Source organism: Etheostoma spectabile, unplaced genomic scaffold, assembly GCF_008692095.1.
Source record: "Etheostoma spectabile isolate EspeVRDwgs_2016 unplaced genomic scaffold, UIUC_Espe_1.0 scaffold406, whole genome shotgun sequence".
NCBI classification, from domain to species: domain Eukaryota; kingdom Metazoa; phylum Chordata; class Actinopteri; order Perciformes; family Percidae; genus Etheostoma; species Etheostoma spectabile.
The window spans coordinates 118740-133003 of NW_022605605.1; the positions used below are offsets into that span (position 1 = coordinate 118740).

Below are 14264 nucleotides of genomic sequence, written 5' to 3' on the forward strand. Positions count from 1 at the left end.
TCCTTTGATTGACTATTATTTGTCAAAATAATTCATAATTTCTGCCTTTTGAACTAAAAAGTTAGATACAATTTCATATCAATGGGTTAACAAAATGGCAAAAACGTTTAAAAAAGTGTCAAAAGCTCAAAAACTACAAGACGTTGACTGTTGACCTGAGTGGACGAGGTCTCGGTCCAAGGGAAGACAACACAAGGGTTAAGACATATGCACTGTTTTTGAAATATGCTTTTTTTCCATATCTTTCCACGTTTTAGTCTTAGTCAACGTTTTTTCCACTTTCGTCCACGTATTTCTTGTGTTTTTTTGACTTTAACCTTTTCGTCACCTATGGACAGACAGAGGACACAACACCAGGGCAAAATTAAGATAATCTGAAGTATTACTGTCACCATACAGTGTATTTTATTAAATATTGAACATTAATTAACTGAAGCTGTACTCATAACCCTTCAGACGTCCTCGACGCGTCCGTGTCCGTCCCAGAAGCAGCGTCCATGTTTGTCCGCGGTGAGTCCGGGACGCTCTCCACCGACCAGACGTTCACTATTATAATTTAATAACTTCATAAACAAGCTCTTTCATTCATAAATGTCCTTTTCCACCAAAGATTCCTCTGAATTCTATCTCTACGAAGAACACAGAGTCACAGGTACGGGGACACTAACTGTCATCTTCGACTTTATTAATAATTCAGATTTTGCGTGAGGAAATGTTTTTTTGCATTTCAAAATAAAAGCCATTTCCCTCCATCCTAAAACCTTCATCATCATCCTCATCATCATCATCCTCCTGTAACTCTCATCCTTATTAATCGTATGTTCATTTTAATATTAATATCGTTAATATTCCTTCCACCATCATCCTTCCCAATAATTTTCCAGTCGTGTCATAACTATAACTCAATAATTTGACTTCCTGTCTCTGATGCACCGACGAGGATTATGTGGAGAAACAATCGAGTTAATCCAGATTATTTTCTCTTTTTCATGAGAACAAGAATAAATAAATGGATAGAATATTAAATGAAACTTTGACTTTTATGTCCGAGTTTTCTGGCCTTTTCATTCCCAAATTGTAAGATTACAGTGTAAATGTTTGAGATTAAATTCTGATTCATATCTCCAATGATTGTTGAACATAATCCTCCTTAATGGTCCCACCCATAGCTTTCAGTCTGACGCTGAAGAGGGGACGGTTTCCGTCCCAGGTGTCCAACCTCTTCTGTCTTATCAAACCACTCATCAACATAAACCTGTCCCCACGCTGTGTGTTGTCCTTTAAATGTCTCCGTCCCTTCTCTCTGTCTCCATGTTTCTTCATTCACGGTTGATTCTTGCAGTGACTCTTCCCCCCCCCCGCCGTATTAACCCCGGAGACGTGCAGCAGTCTTTACGTTTCAGCTTCTTCTTCTTCTTCTTCTTCTTCTTCTTCCTCACCAGAAGTCAGACAAGCCGTTGAAGAAATAGTCGAGAGGACGCAGAAAGACGAGATGAGACAACACGTCCCTGAAGGTATAAATGCTTTCTGGCTGTCCCACAAAGCTTGTGGCTGTAAGCAAGGGCGTAGCTTTTGATTCAACATAGGGGCCGGGGGCCCATTATAACCCGGTGGTCGTGGGACCCCCCCCCCCCCCCCCCATCAAATAACGAGCGCAAATACGTCATTTCCTGCAGCAGTTTGTGGCTTTTCTGCTTCAATTTAAATGCAAATGTCTTCATTAACAGTAAACATTGTTCCTCCTTAGGAACAATGTCCATGTCCGAAGCCATATGCTGCAAAGTTTAAATCTACATGAATATATCTTCATTTTTTATATTCCTGTTTGTTATTAACCCCCCCCCCCCCCCCCCCCCCCCCCGATACAGAATAGTCTTGTTTCATGTACATGTAACGAGTCCCTAACGCTTATTTTGACCTGTCTTGGATAGTTGGTTGGGGGGGGGGGGATTCATTTAATCCAATCTAGTAAAATCACCTCTTTTGAACTATTGGGGGGACATACCCCCTGCACCCCCCCCCCCCCAAACCTACGCCTCTCATTGTAGTGTAACAGTTAGCCGCTGTTGGATGCTGGAGATCATCTTCTCGTTTTTTACCTGTTTTTCTTCCTGTCTTTCTTAATCTTGTCTCCTGTCTTTTACTCATCTTCTTCTTTCTCTTATTAACCCTCACTAGAGCTTACAAAGCAGGAAGTAGAGTCCTAGAGTTTGGCCTTGTAGTTTTAATGTCATGTCCAGTCAGTTATCTTCTTCCCGTCCGTCTTTCTGTCTGTGTTTTATTTGTTCAATCTTTGAAAATGTCTTTCTTTCATCACGTTGTTTGTTCCTTTTCTTCATTTAGTTCTCTTAAAATTATTAAAGATTCTTGATGTTAGCGTTTATCGTGGTCAGAAAACTGAACTCCGTGATAATATTTTAAAGAACCCGAAGCAAAGAAGACGCGGCCCGAGGTCACGGAGACGGCCCGGCGAGAGGAGCCTCCGGCGCCAGAAGGTAATATTCATAACAAGGTTATTACTGATGATTATGTCTTTGTTTGGGATCTTAGAGTCTTATCGGCTCACATTCTTAAGTCTTAATTTAAAACATCCAAAGAGCTTTTCAAATTGCATCATTTTGTAATTTTTTATACTGAAACAGCAGTATTTATAAACTAAATACATTTTGATATATATCAAATTGCTTCTGTAAAGTACAGACTACTGTTGCACCAACATTAAAATCCTGATCCTAATCTTTATATCTGCAAAGATGTTGACGTATATGCAGTATTTATACATACTGTATTTATTTATTTATATGCAAGTAATTGTTTCTGAACATTACACAGAAAATTCAAAAATCTTGATGAATTATTCGGTATCTTTTTCAAATGAAGCTGTGAAGATGACTTCCTGTGTGTGTCGTCATGTGGTCTTCAGTGTTTTTTTATTAAGTGCATTCTTACAATGCGTCCAGAGCATTGCATTCTTTGCTTTTTGTCTGTTATTGATGTCTAGTTATGGTTTGTGAGTTATGTTGTTCTTTTACCTTTTCTTTGAACTCTTAAAGCTGTGCGTGCTCTGCGTTGACTCCCAGTGTTATTCTAATTAAACTTCAGTTTACACCAAACCAGAACCTGAAGAACAGGAAGTGACCAAAAAGGTCACTCCTGAACCTGTTCAACCAAAGCCGTCAGTCGAGCCCACAGTGGCCCCCCAGAAACCCAAAGCTCCCGCGGTAAAGCCTGAAGCAGCGAAGACAGAACCACAAGCCCCCCCAGCGAGAGGTAAAGTACTTCATGTTGCCGTGGCTACACAAATAACTCTTTAACACGTTGTGTACATCTTGAATGTTCTTCAGTGCTAACCTCTTTAAAACAAAAAACACTGTCCAACGTCTAACATGAGTGTTTGAATACAACCCTCAACAAACTCACTCTAGACATTACATATCATAGCTGTAGTGTATTAATATTGAAGCTCACCCCTCGTTTCATACAATAACTGGATGATGAATGGAAAGAAAAAATGGAAAACCTTTTTAATGTTCTAGCTGTGGCCGAGCCAGAGGAAGTTGTAGCTCAGCCAATCGCTGCCAAGATTACCCCCCCAAAGACTGAAGACAGTCTAACAAAAGGTATGGGAAAGAAGGCGTCTGCACCGTCTTCAACTCTTGATGTGTTGTCATGTCTTTCTGTGATACAGACCAGTCCATGTTGTGTGTTTTAAGATTGTGTGTTGTGTAGTAGCACTCGTTAGAGTGGACCGTAACGTTGAAGCCTAATTGGTTGCCTGAGGTTGCTGAGCATCTACATATATATAAAATGTTCTTTTAAAGCAGCAGAAGTCCCAAAGCCTGAAGAACTTGTCCAGCATGCCACGGTTACTCCCCCAACACCTGATTCTCTTCCAGCAAAAGGTATTGTTACTTGTCTTCAAATCTTCATATCTTCTTTCAGACTATAAGTCACTCTCTAAGAGTGAAATTTCTGATTCCACAATAGTCTTGGGCCTGTCGGTTAAACTATACATAATGTTCTCTTAAGTGCAAGATGTTCCCAGACCAGAGAGATCTGTAGTCCAACCGTCGGCGCCACAGCTTACTCAGAGAAAAGCTGAAGCTGTTCCAGCTGCAGGTACTGCAAATGTGCTCTTTAAGATCTCTTTGTTCTGGTTTTGTTGTTTCTGATGTTTTAAGTTTGTTTAGTTTGATCAATTGAACTTCCAAGTATCACATGGAAAGGGACATCTTTGACCATGCTAAGCACTCGCTAGAGTGTGACTTTCACTTTTCAAAATATGTTTAAGGAGATAATAATCTTGTACGTAAATGTTCTTTAAAGTTGTCTCAGAACTGAAGACATCTGAACCTCAAGGAAAACCGCATCTGCTGGCTGGTAAACCTGAGCCAGAAGCACCGAGATCTGTCTTTGAAACAAAACAGGAGGAACCGAAGGCCCCAGAAAAAACAAAGAAGGTTCTGGAAGAGACAAAGAAGGAAGATGTTGAGGTGCCAAAGAAGGTTCAAGAAACACCAAAAATGTTGCAAAAAGAACCAAAGAAAGTACTAGAAGAGACACATAGGGTTCCTAAAGCCCCAAAGAAGGTTCAAGATGAACCAAAGAAGATGGTGGAAGAACGAAAGGTCGTTCCTGAAGCAACAAAGAAGATGGTGGAAGAACCAAAGATCGTTCCTGAAGCACCAAAGAAGGTTGTAGAGGAACGAAAGATCGTTCCTGAAGCCCCGAAGAAGGTTGTAGAGGAACCAAAGATCGTTCCTGAAGCCCCGAAGAAGGTTGTAGAAGAACGAAAGATTGTTCCTGAAGCACCAAAGAAGGTGGTGGAAGAACGAAAGATCGTTCCTGAAGCGCCGAAGAAGGTTGTAGAGGAACCAAAGATCGTTCCTGAAGCCCCGAAGAAGGTTGTAGAAGAACGAAAGATTGTTCCTGAAGCACCAAAGAAGATGGTGGAAGAAAAGCCAATTTCACAGAGAGAAAAACCTCAGCAACAAGGTAGATACGTCTTAACATCTTATTAACTAATCCTTACTCATCTTGATCTTTTAACTCACAGCTGAAGTTACTTCTTCAAAGTTTCTGTCCTGATGTCTGTGCCGTCGTGTGTGTTGACCATTAGTTACATCCTATCAATTATCAAAACAGAGGGAGATACCACAGATAACAACAGCACTAGCTAAAACACATCTATCTCGCAGCTGGTACACATCTCAAAAGTTTTTTAGAAAGTCAGCACAAATGATCACTTACTTGTAGAATGACAAACTGCATTTATTTGTTTGTGAAACCAGATGAGGGTATTCCTTCTGGAAAAGTATTCGTCCATTCAATGTTTGAAGAAACTCCACTACAGAGAAGTAGTTACTCATAATACTTACAGTTTAGTTGTAAAACGAGGCACACAGTATAACATTTACCTCACTGTAACCTGTCTTTCTGTGTCTTGATGGTTTCTGTCTTGTGTTTTCCTCTTGGCCACCGCTCCATGGTGCAAATCTTCAATCTTGGGTGATATCTTATAAATGACTCCAGTTCCCCCAAAGACTGATTGGACGCCAGCAACAGAAGTGCTTGAAGACAGCAGGGAGTCCTCTGTAAAAAGAGGTTCTGGAGAGAGGATTTCTCTGGCAGAAGAAGTTAGACACAGACAAGAGAGAGTCAGGACGTATGAAACGGAAGTGGCAGTCAGGGAGTCCATTATGGAAGAAGAAAGCACCTTGAAAAGGGAGAAAAGACAACGAATGGTCCTTGTGGAGGATGAGGTTTCTACATGGCACCGTGGAGGTCAGCAGGTCGAACATACTGAGCCAGACTTTGAGCCAGCATACACAGAATATGAGCCCGAAAAAATGGAGGCTACTGAAGCACATGAAAAAGAGGACAACGCAGTGGACTGGACAGACGAAATGTCTTTGAGGTGTGTCTCTCCACCTCTGAAGGTAGCTGAGAGAGAAGTCTCCCCCCCACATGAAACGACTCGTCCTACGATGAAAGAAGATCCTCCATCTGACACTGAATTCACCTACCAGAAAACCCCTCAAGAGATGAAACTTGTAATAGCTGACACACTTGTGTTGGTACAAGAAATTGATGAAGAAATTGGGCATCCAATGGAAGATTTTGTTAAACCTAAAATCTCTACCTTTAAAGAAATCGCGGCACCAGAGAAGCCAAGTGTATCCAAAGAAATCACTCTTTTCAAGAAAGAGAACTCTGTCGAGCCGGAAGACGTTCCAGCGGAAAGAGCCATGCCTCATACATCTGAACAGGACTTACCCCAAATCCTTCCAGAAACCCCCCTTTCTCATCCCATGACAACACTTACTCCCAAAAAAGAAGTAATTGTCCCTACAAAGATGGAGTCTTCAAGGGAAGAATTTACAAAAACTCCCAAAGATGCGGGAAAAATGTATAATGAAGACATCGTACCTTTGGAGAAACCAAGTCCTGTGTTGGCAGAAGTGTCCTTTGAAAAACAACTTGTCCCAACAAGATCTATACCTGCAAGTAAAGAAGTGTCCCTTCCAGTTCCAGGTGAAATTCCTCCACCTGAGAAAACAGTCTCGCTTGGTGAAGACATTTCACCACCAAAAGATACCATTCTGCCTACAAAGAAGACCTCTCCAAAACTTCCCAAAGCTGTTGTTGCTCCTGAAGAAGTCCCTCTACCCAGGAAACCAATGACTAAAGCCAAGGTGGCTCCAACTCAAAAACCTCAAGTTCTACCACACAAGAAACCTGAAGAAGAAACACTTCCCTCCAAAAAACCTGCTCCTCTGGCAGAAAGATTTAGCACCCGTAAGGTGGATTCTTCTGAAGAAGCAACAACTGCTGCAACTAAACCTGCACCAACAAGGGAAGATGACAAGAAAGCAAAGAAGGGAACACAGGAGATTGAACAACAAACTCTTCAGAAAGGTATTCTTATTTGAGCCGCATAGGCTCGCGATCTTCATAAGATCAACCCCTCTTTAAAGAAATTAACATCTCACATTTATTTTACTTACACATCTTCCAATGGGGTCTTGAATAACAAGAAAAGACACTAATAGTTACAATCAGCCGTCTTCGTCCATTGTCTTTGTAACATGTTTTTATGTCACTGCTCTACAAGGTACACCATGTACTAAGGAATCTTGTCACTTCTTCTAATTCCTCTATTGTTGTTAAGTCTTGTTTGACCATGTTGTTGTGTTGGGTCTTGATCTTGGCATCTTGTATTCCCAAAGTACCTCCTCCAGAGGAGAAGAAACCATCTGCACCTACACCAACGCCTCCACCTCCTGCAGGTAGTCTGTTTAGTTTCTACTCTCCTCATCTTTGCTGGCTCATCAAGAGTCTGCCATGTTGTTTGTGTTGTTCTTATTGTCTCACTTGTCGTCAGTTTTCCATGTTTTTATCTCTTGGTGTCATTTGTTGTGTTTTGACCAAGCACATTGTTTTCTTGGTTTGTGATCTTGGCATCTTGTATTCCCAAAGTATCTCCCCCAGAGGAGAAGAAACCATCTGCACCCACACCAAAGCCTCCACCTCCTCCTGCGGAGAAAGCTGCTCCTCCTGCAGGTAGTTTTTCTCTTGGGTTTGTATGTCCTCGTAATCGTAATGTATGTCTGTTTGTTTTCTTTGCTGCCGGATCAAAAGAGATCCTCGTGATTTTCTCTTTTGTTGATTGCAGTTCCACTTGTTGTCTGTGTCCTCAGTCTTATCTTGCATTGTCTGTCTTAATTGACCATGCTGTTGTCTCGGTCATGATCTTGGCATCTTGTATTTTAAAGTGTCTCGTCAAGAGGAGAAGAAACCATCTACACCAGCACCAGCAAAGCCTTCAGCTCCTGTTGCTCCTGCAGCCAAAGTCGTTCCTCCTGCAGGTATTTTTGTCCCTTTCTTTTGTCTCCTTTGTCTGGTTCGGGTTTTGTGTCTCTGTTTTAACCATGTGCAATTTCTTTCACTCTTAACTTCTTTAATCTGTCCTCTGTTTTAATGTCTTGTCACTTTCATATCTTCTCTTCCCTTGACCTTTGGTATCTTGTGCTCCTAAGTGTCTCCTCCAGAGGAAAAGAAACCGTCTCCACCAACACCTCCAGCTGAAAAAGTTGTACCTCCTGCAGGTAGTTTCTTCTGTTTGTCATATACTTCCTGTTTGTCATCAAAGAAATCTGTTGGTCTGAATTCTTAAATGTTGTCTGTTTTCTTTGAGTATCTGTCAGTTCACAACATCTTTGCCGGTGATTTAATCCAGTTGGCATTCTTGTAGCTCAAGTTGCACCAGTGGAGAAGGAACCGTCTCCGGTATCAAAGACTGTCTCTCCGCCTGAAGGTAACATGTCTTCTGTAGTTTTCATATATGTTTGTCTCTTGCTTTGAATGGTGTCTTATGTGACAGCTTCAGTCTTCATACAAAGCGATCAGAGCTTTGGTTTAAGAAATGCATTCATGTCTAATTCTGTATAATTCTGTTTGTGATGTTTCTATGAACTGAAATCCATTTTACATTTTCTAATCCAAATATTTCATATTAACAGTTTCTGTTGAATGAGGTAGAATAACCTTCAAACTAGCTTTCTTAAAGCATCTCTTGGTGTATCTGGAGTTACCGTAGTGTAACTCGGTACACACCTGATAACACCTGATAATTCATTGCATTCAAAGCTCACCTCAAGACCAACGTATTCTGGAAACAGAACCAAATGCATGCCCCGCCTTAGTGTGTCTGTCTCAAAAAATGTTTTTGTTTGTTATTGTCTGCATTGTGTATAATTATATTGATCTTATTAAAATTATTCCAGACAAGGAACCAGTATCAGCACCTGGACCAACTAAAGGTATACCAAATATTAGTTTCTTGATTTTTAGGTATTCCCCCATAAACACCACAGATATCTCTTGCTTTTCCTTTGCATGTTTAACTGGCGTGAGTGTCCTGTGTTGCCAAATGTTCACATAAACCGTTATGTTTCCTGTTTTCTGTGTCTCTATGTCAAAGTTATAAATTGTGTTTTACTGCCTCAACCACAGTGCCTACTCTTAAGCAAAAGGGTAAGATCCCAGTTCAGGAAGCAAAGACCCCTGAATCTCCAAAGCTGAAGAGTAAGTTCCCAAGAGTTCCCAAAGAGAAGGAACCAGACGCAGAGGTTGTTAAGCTGAAGAAGGTCCCAGTGAAACCTCCCGAGCCTGAGAAACAAGTCATAACTCAAAAAGCAGAAGTGACGAGGCAACAAGCTCAAGAACTAATGGTTCATGGACTTCATGACAGAGAAGATCGAGAGGTGATAACGCTCGGAAGAACTGAACGAGTCTTCACTGCAGAGGAGGAAACGGCTCAGTTGCTCTATTTTGAGGAAGCTGAAAAGATTGCAGTTGTACAGAAAACAGAGAAACAAGGATGGACGAGAACACCAAAACCGCAGAAAGAACAAGATCCCGATGTGCCAAATGTAGAAAAGAAGAAAATAACGAAATTACCCAAGGCAGATGAGCAGAAAGACTCAATTAAACTAAAACCATTTGAAAGATCAGGCAAACCAGAGGAAGAATTACAAAAGATCCAACTAAAAAAGGTTCCCACTAAGCCTAAAGAGCCTGAGAAGGAAGTCATCACTCATAGAGTTGAAGTGACGAGGCATACCGATCCAGAACTGATGGTTGAAAAGCTTCGTGATAGAGAGGATCGAGAGGTACTACTACATGGAAGAACTGAACGAGTCTTTGCTGCAGCTGAGAAGGCATCTGAACTCGGTCAAAAGGAGGAACCAGAAACACTGGAGGCAGAAGATGAGAAATCAAGATGGATAAGAACTCCTAAGGCGCCAAAAGATGAAGAGCCTGAGCCAGATTTAACTAAAAAGAAAATAAAGAAATTACCAAAGAAAGAGGAAGAGCAAGAGCAGGTCATTTTAAAGCCTTTTGATAAAGTAGCCAAGCCTAAAGAAAAGCCAGAGAAAGCATCCAAGGAAGAGAAACCAAAGCCTGTGGACTCAAAGGTACCCAGTCGAACTCCGAGAGTTGAAACTCCAAGAGAGCCGACGGAACAGCAGCTTAGGAAAGTTGAAAAGACCGCAACACCTAAAAAAGAGGATGAGAAGCCTCAGAAGAAGCCCAGCCCGCCTGGAAAGAAAGAACTGGAAAAAGAAGTCCCCCATAAGCAAACCGATATCTTGAAGAAAGGTATCGAACTCAAAAAGACTCCTTCGCCTAGACTGGGTAAAGACAAGGTAGATGAAGAAAAGCCCCTTAAACCCATCGAGCAGCTGAAGAAGGTTGAGCTAAAGAAGACGCCATCACCAAAAGTTGATAAGCAGAAACCAAAAGAACTGGAGCCTGTCCCTGTTGAGACGAAGCCAAGCGCTGGACGGATTCCCAAAACTGTCTCACCGAGAGACTCTGTCGAGGCTGTTACACTCAAAAAGGTCCCAAAGAAGCCGGCGTCGCCAGATGAGGCAAAGCCTGGTAAAGGCCGGATCCCCGTGGGGAAGGAGGTTTCTCCTGGAGCCGTGCAGATGAAGAAGGTGCCCACGCAGCCAGAGGAGGAAGTGTTCGAAGAGGAGGCTGAAGAAGAGGAAGGCGAGGATGAAGAGGAGGCGTGGGGCTGGGAGCTAGTTCCCACCGAGGACTGGGAAGGTGAAGGGGTGGATTGGGCGTTGGAGACTCCAGGCACGCCTGGCGCCAGACGCGGTGAGACAAAGGCCTCCAAAACCCTCATCTGATGTCCCTGGAACCACCTCATCCATCTCAAATAACTCATCTAATCCTCATCACATCCTTTTTAACAGAGATGTTCCATTACCATTCTTTTCTTCCCGATTCCGATACCTGAACTTACGTATCGTCATACCGAGTATGAATCCGATACCAGTGCATATAAAGTCTCATTTTCATTTGGATCTAGTTTGGCAGTCAATCATAACAAAAAACACATAAATGAAGTACATTAAAGTAGATTTTTTTCGGGCTAAATGTCTCGTGTACCGCTGATACTGATACTAGCTTTTTAGGCGGTTCTAGGTCGGTTCTTGGTCGGGATCGGGACAACTCACCTGAATTAATTCGTTCATCTAGATCTTGTGTTTTCATTCATCCGTCTCTTCATTCACCGTCCATCCATTGAGACGTTCTCATGTTGTCCTTCATATTACGTCTGTCCTCAAATGTGTCCTCCACATCGATCACAAAGTGTCCGTCTTCACATGTGTTCAAGTCTTTCATTCCATCTTTTAGTTTTCTGCATCGTCTTCCATCCATGTCTGTCCCTTTGATCATCTTGTCCCAGAGAGTCCACCTGATCTTCATCCTCTTCATTGTGTGCTGTGTGACGTCCTTAATGTTCTCATGTGTTGTTGAAAAGTGACTTAGCACGTTAGCTTTGCTCAAATCTTTATCTTGCCTTCTGCTGGAGTGTTTCAGCCGCCAGCGATCTCAGACTGAGACACTTGTCTTATTGTTTCTTGTCCAGATGGGAAACCAACCGAGGAGGCACCGAAAGGCAGAGGCAGAGGACTCGGGGGTATGAACTTAATGAAACTAGAGCTAAAGTAGTGCTAACGCGTACTAACAGTTTGCTCTTTTTTTTCTACTTAACGTCTGAACGGTTTCGCTTGCTCCAGTCATAACATACATTTATAGAAGTGGAAGTTGTTTTCTTGTCTTTTCCTTTCCAAGAAAAGACAAAAAGGGCTAATTATCAAACCTAAAGCGAATGGTAGCCGACCAATCAACCATCCAAATCTGTCATGTACCAAAAGATTTTTAATCTGATTGTTCAGGAAAATTTGTTGTTTGGCTGCTTGTGTTTTGAAAAAATCTGAAAACTTTTCCTACACAGATCTAATCCACATCTCTTTCATTCTGGCACTGAAACCAGCCGATTGGATTTGGATTAGCAGCTAGAAAAGCTGGTGTTGACGTTAATGTCATATTCTTCAATCTTTAATGTGTGTTGATACATAGAAATGCTTAAAGAAACACATATGTAGGGTGACAGATGCTCTTCAGGTGGGTAGCTCCGTCTTTGCCAATTAGCTTCACCGTTGCTGGAGTTGCTACATCCTTCTCTCTCTGTGTTGTACGTGTAGTTTGTTGTGTACGTCGCCTTGTAGTTCTTCCCAGAATCCCTTTGGAAGCCCATAAAGACTGACTTTGCATGTTCATAGTCTTCTATTCTAACAGAGATTTTTCTTAAATGTGATTATTTTGACTTCTAATCCCCAGTAGGTCTTACATCATCCCATTGTCCAATGTCTGGTTCCTTACTCCCCTTCTTATTAACCTTTTTTGTATGTGACGTTGCAGCGAGACAAACGCCGTCTCCCGGTGATGGGGGCAAGGGCCGCGGCCTGAGGCCCGGGGGGAAAGGCCCGTCCCCCCCAGAGGAACCCTTCGGAGGATTCAAGCTCAAAGCCGTGCCTCTGAAATTTGTCAAAAAGATCCAGGACATCGTGCTGCAGGAAGCCGAGTCCATCGGCTCGTCTGCGGTGTTCGAGTGTGAGATTTCTCCGTCCACCGCCATCACCACGTGGATGAAGGACGGCAGCAACCTCCGCGAGGGGCCCAAGCACAAGTTCACCGCTGACGGCAAAGACCGCAAGCTGAACATTATTGATGTGCAGCTGTCTGACACCGGGGAGTACACCTGTGTGGGCAAGAACGCCGGCAAGGAAGTAACATGCACAGCCAAGCTCGTCGTTGAAGGTAAACCGCCGAGGCTTTCATCCCACATAATGTCTGAGAAGGTCATTTATTGTGTTGGTTGAAAGAAAACAAGCTTTCTGTTTCATCAAAAGGTCTCAAACTCAGGTATGGTCTGACACTGGAGGTAGGAATCACCCCGCGATACGATTTCATCACGATACTTATGTCCTCATAAGATATTTAGTGATTTATTTCGCAATAAATTGCACTTTATTACCTTTTTGCTGCAATTAGAATATGTAATCGTGGTTAATCTCATGATTCTCCATAGTTAACTTGCGTTCTCATCTTTTTTATCTGTTCTAAATGGTCTCTAAAGTGATATTTTTAAGTTTTTCATGCTCTTTTCAACACGGGATCAGACAAATGTTAATTTTGATTGCAACAATCCAACAGAAGGTCAAATTAGTCTAGTCTTAGTCTTGTGAAGAGAACCATCTAGAAGGGCTTTAAAACTCAACTTGCCATTCAAAAACCTTTTTCTTCTTCCATTTGGGCTCAACTAGCCTTGCTGTCTGCTAGCGATCCACGACCTTTCCACGATAACTACGGAGGGTCCGAGGCCCAAATCACAGGACGCACATTTGTTGATTGGCCGTCAAAACACTGAGTAACGTTAAAGAATGCGCTAACTCATTCTTGGGCGTTCATTTTGACAGCACTACCTTTTTACAACTTAAAATTATATCCCCGAAGCAAAACTCAGTTGTTAAACATATGTTTTATCTCCTTGGATTTTGCAATTTATGTAAAAGATTGGATCGTGTTATCTGCGTAACGGTACAGGATTATCATGGAATATTTGATACTTTGCCGATGATTCAGCCCTAAAACCCCAACATGGAGACTCTGAATGATACCGAGCCGGTTCTGTTTTATAATCCTGAAACTCTTCTTGTGCAGAGCTGCCGGTGAAGTGGTTGAAGGAGTTGGAACCGGAGACTTCCTGCATCAAGACCCAGCCCATGTACCTGACCTGTGAGCTGAACAAAGAGAGAGACGTGGTCTGGAAGCGGAACGGCGCCCTCCTGAAGAAACAGGCGGGAAAAGTGGCCATTAATGTCATTGGCATGCAGCACGCCGTGACCATCCAGAACGCCACAGAGCAAGACGCCGGCGCCTACACGTGTGAGGTGGCCGGGCAGGAGGACGTCTCGACGACCACCAACGTCAAAGTGATTGGTAAGAGCCCCCTCTTCTTCATGGATCTCTACAGCCGTCCTCTTCTTCTTTCATCACTTTTACCTTTTCATCAGAACACATGTTTTTGGAAGTGAGGGCTCTGGTTAACCCCCGTGTTGTTTTCACTTTCAGGACCCACTTGTATCCCTCGGGTCAAGTTGACTCGGGACTTATCTGGGGTTTTAAAACTTTTACTTTGTAATCTATTAACAAATGTTGTCTTTATCTCCGTTTCCAACAGCTGAGATGACATAATGTTCAGGGGATGCATCAGTCTAGAACACTAGAACACAGTTAAACATGGAAGTGGGGTTTGTTTTTTTGTCATAAAGTTATAATTCATGTTAAAAATCCACTATGGAATAAACACAAGTGTCATATCCAGAATAATGTTCTGA

At 42.4% G+C, this 14264-nt stretch overlaps 1 protein-coding gene across 1 annotated transcript in view; it reads left to right on the plus strand.

The window, feature by feature from the left end:
- LOC116686626 (titin-like) overlaps positions 1-14264 on the plus strand; it is a gene marked incomplete in the record, with an annotated part of 242683 nt that overhangs the window by 66618 nt on the left and 161801 nt on the right. Inside the window, 16 exon segments of the mRNA XM_032511647.1 lie at positions 1443-1514; positions 2424-2574; positions 3002-3006; positions 3103-3270; positions 3537-3620; positions 4336-4995; positions 5533-6918; positions 7230-7289; positions 7480-7563; positions 7776-7868; positions 8040-8108; positions 8255-8317; positions 8787-8822; positions 11450-11500; positions 12286-12684; positions 13588-13866. Of these exon segments, the coding sequence (XP_032367538.1) occupies positions 1443-1514; positions 2424-2574; positions 3002-3006; positions 3103-3270; positions 3537-3620; positions 4336-4995; positions 5533-6918; positions 7230-7289; positions 7480-7563; positions 7776-7868; positions 8040-8108; positions 8255-8317; positions 8787-8822; positions 11450-11500; positions 12286-12684; positions 13588-13866 (3660 nt within the window).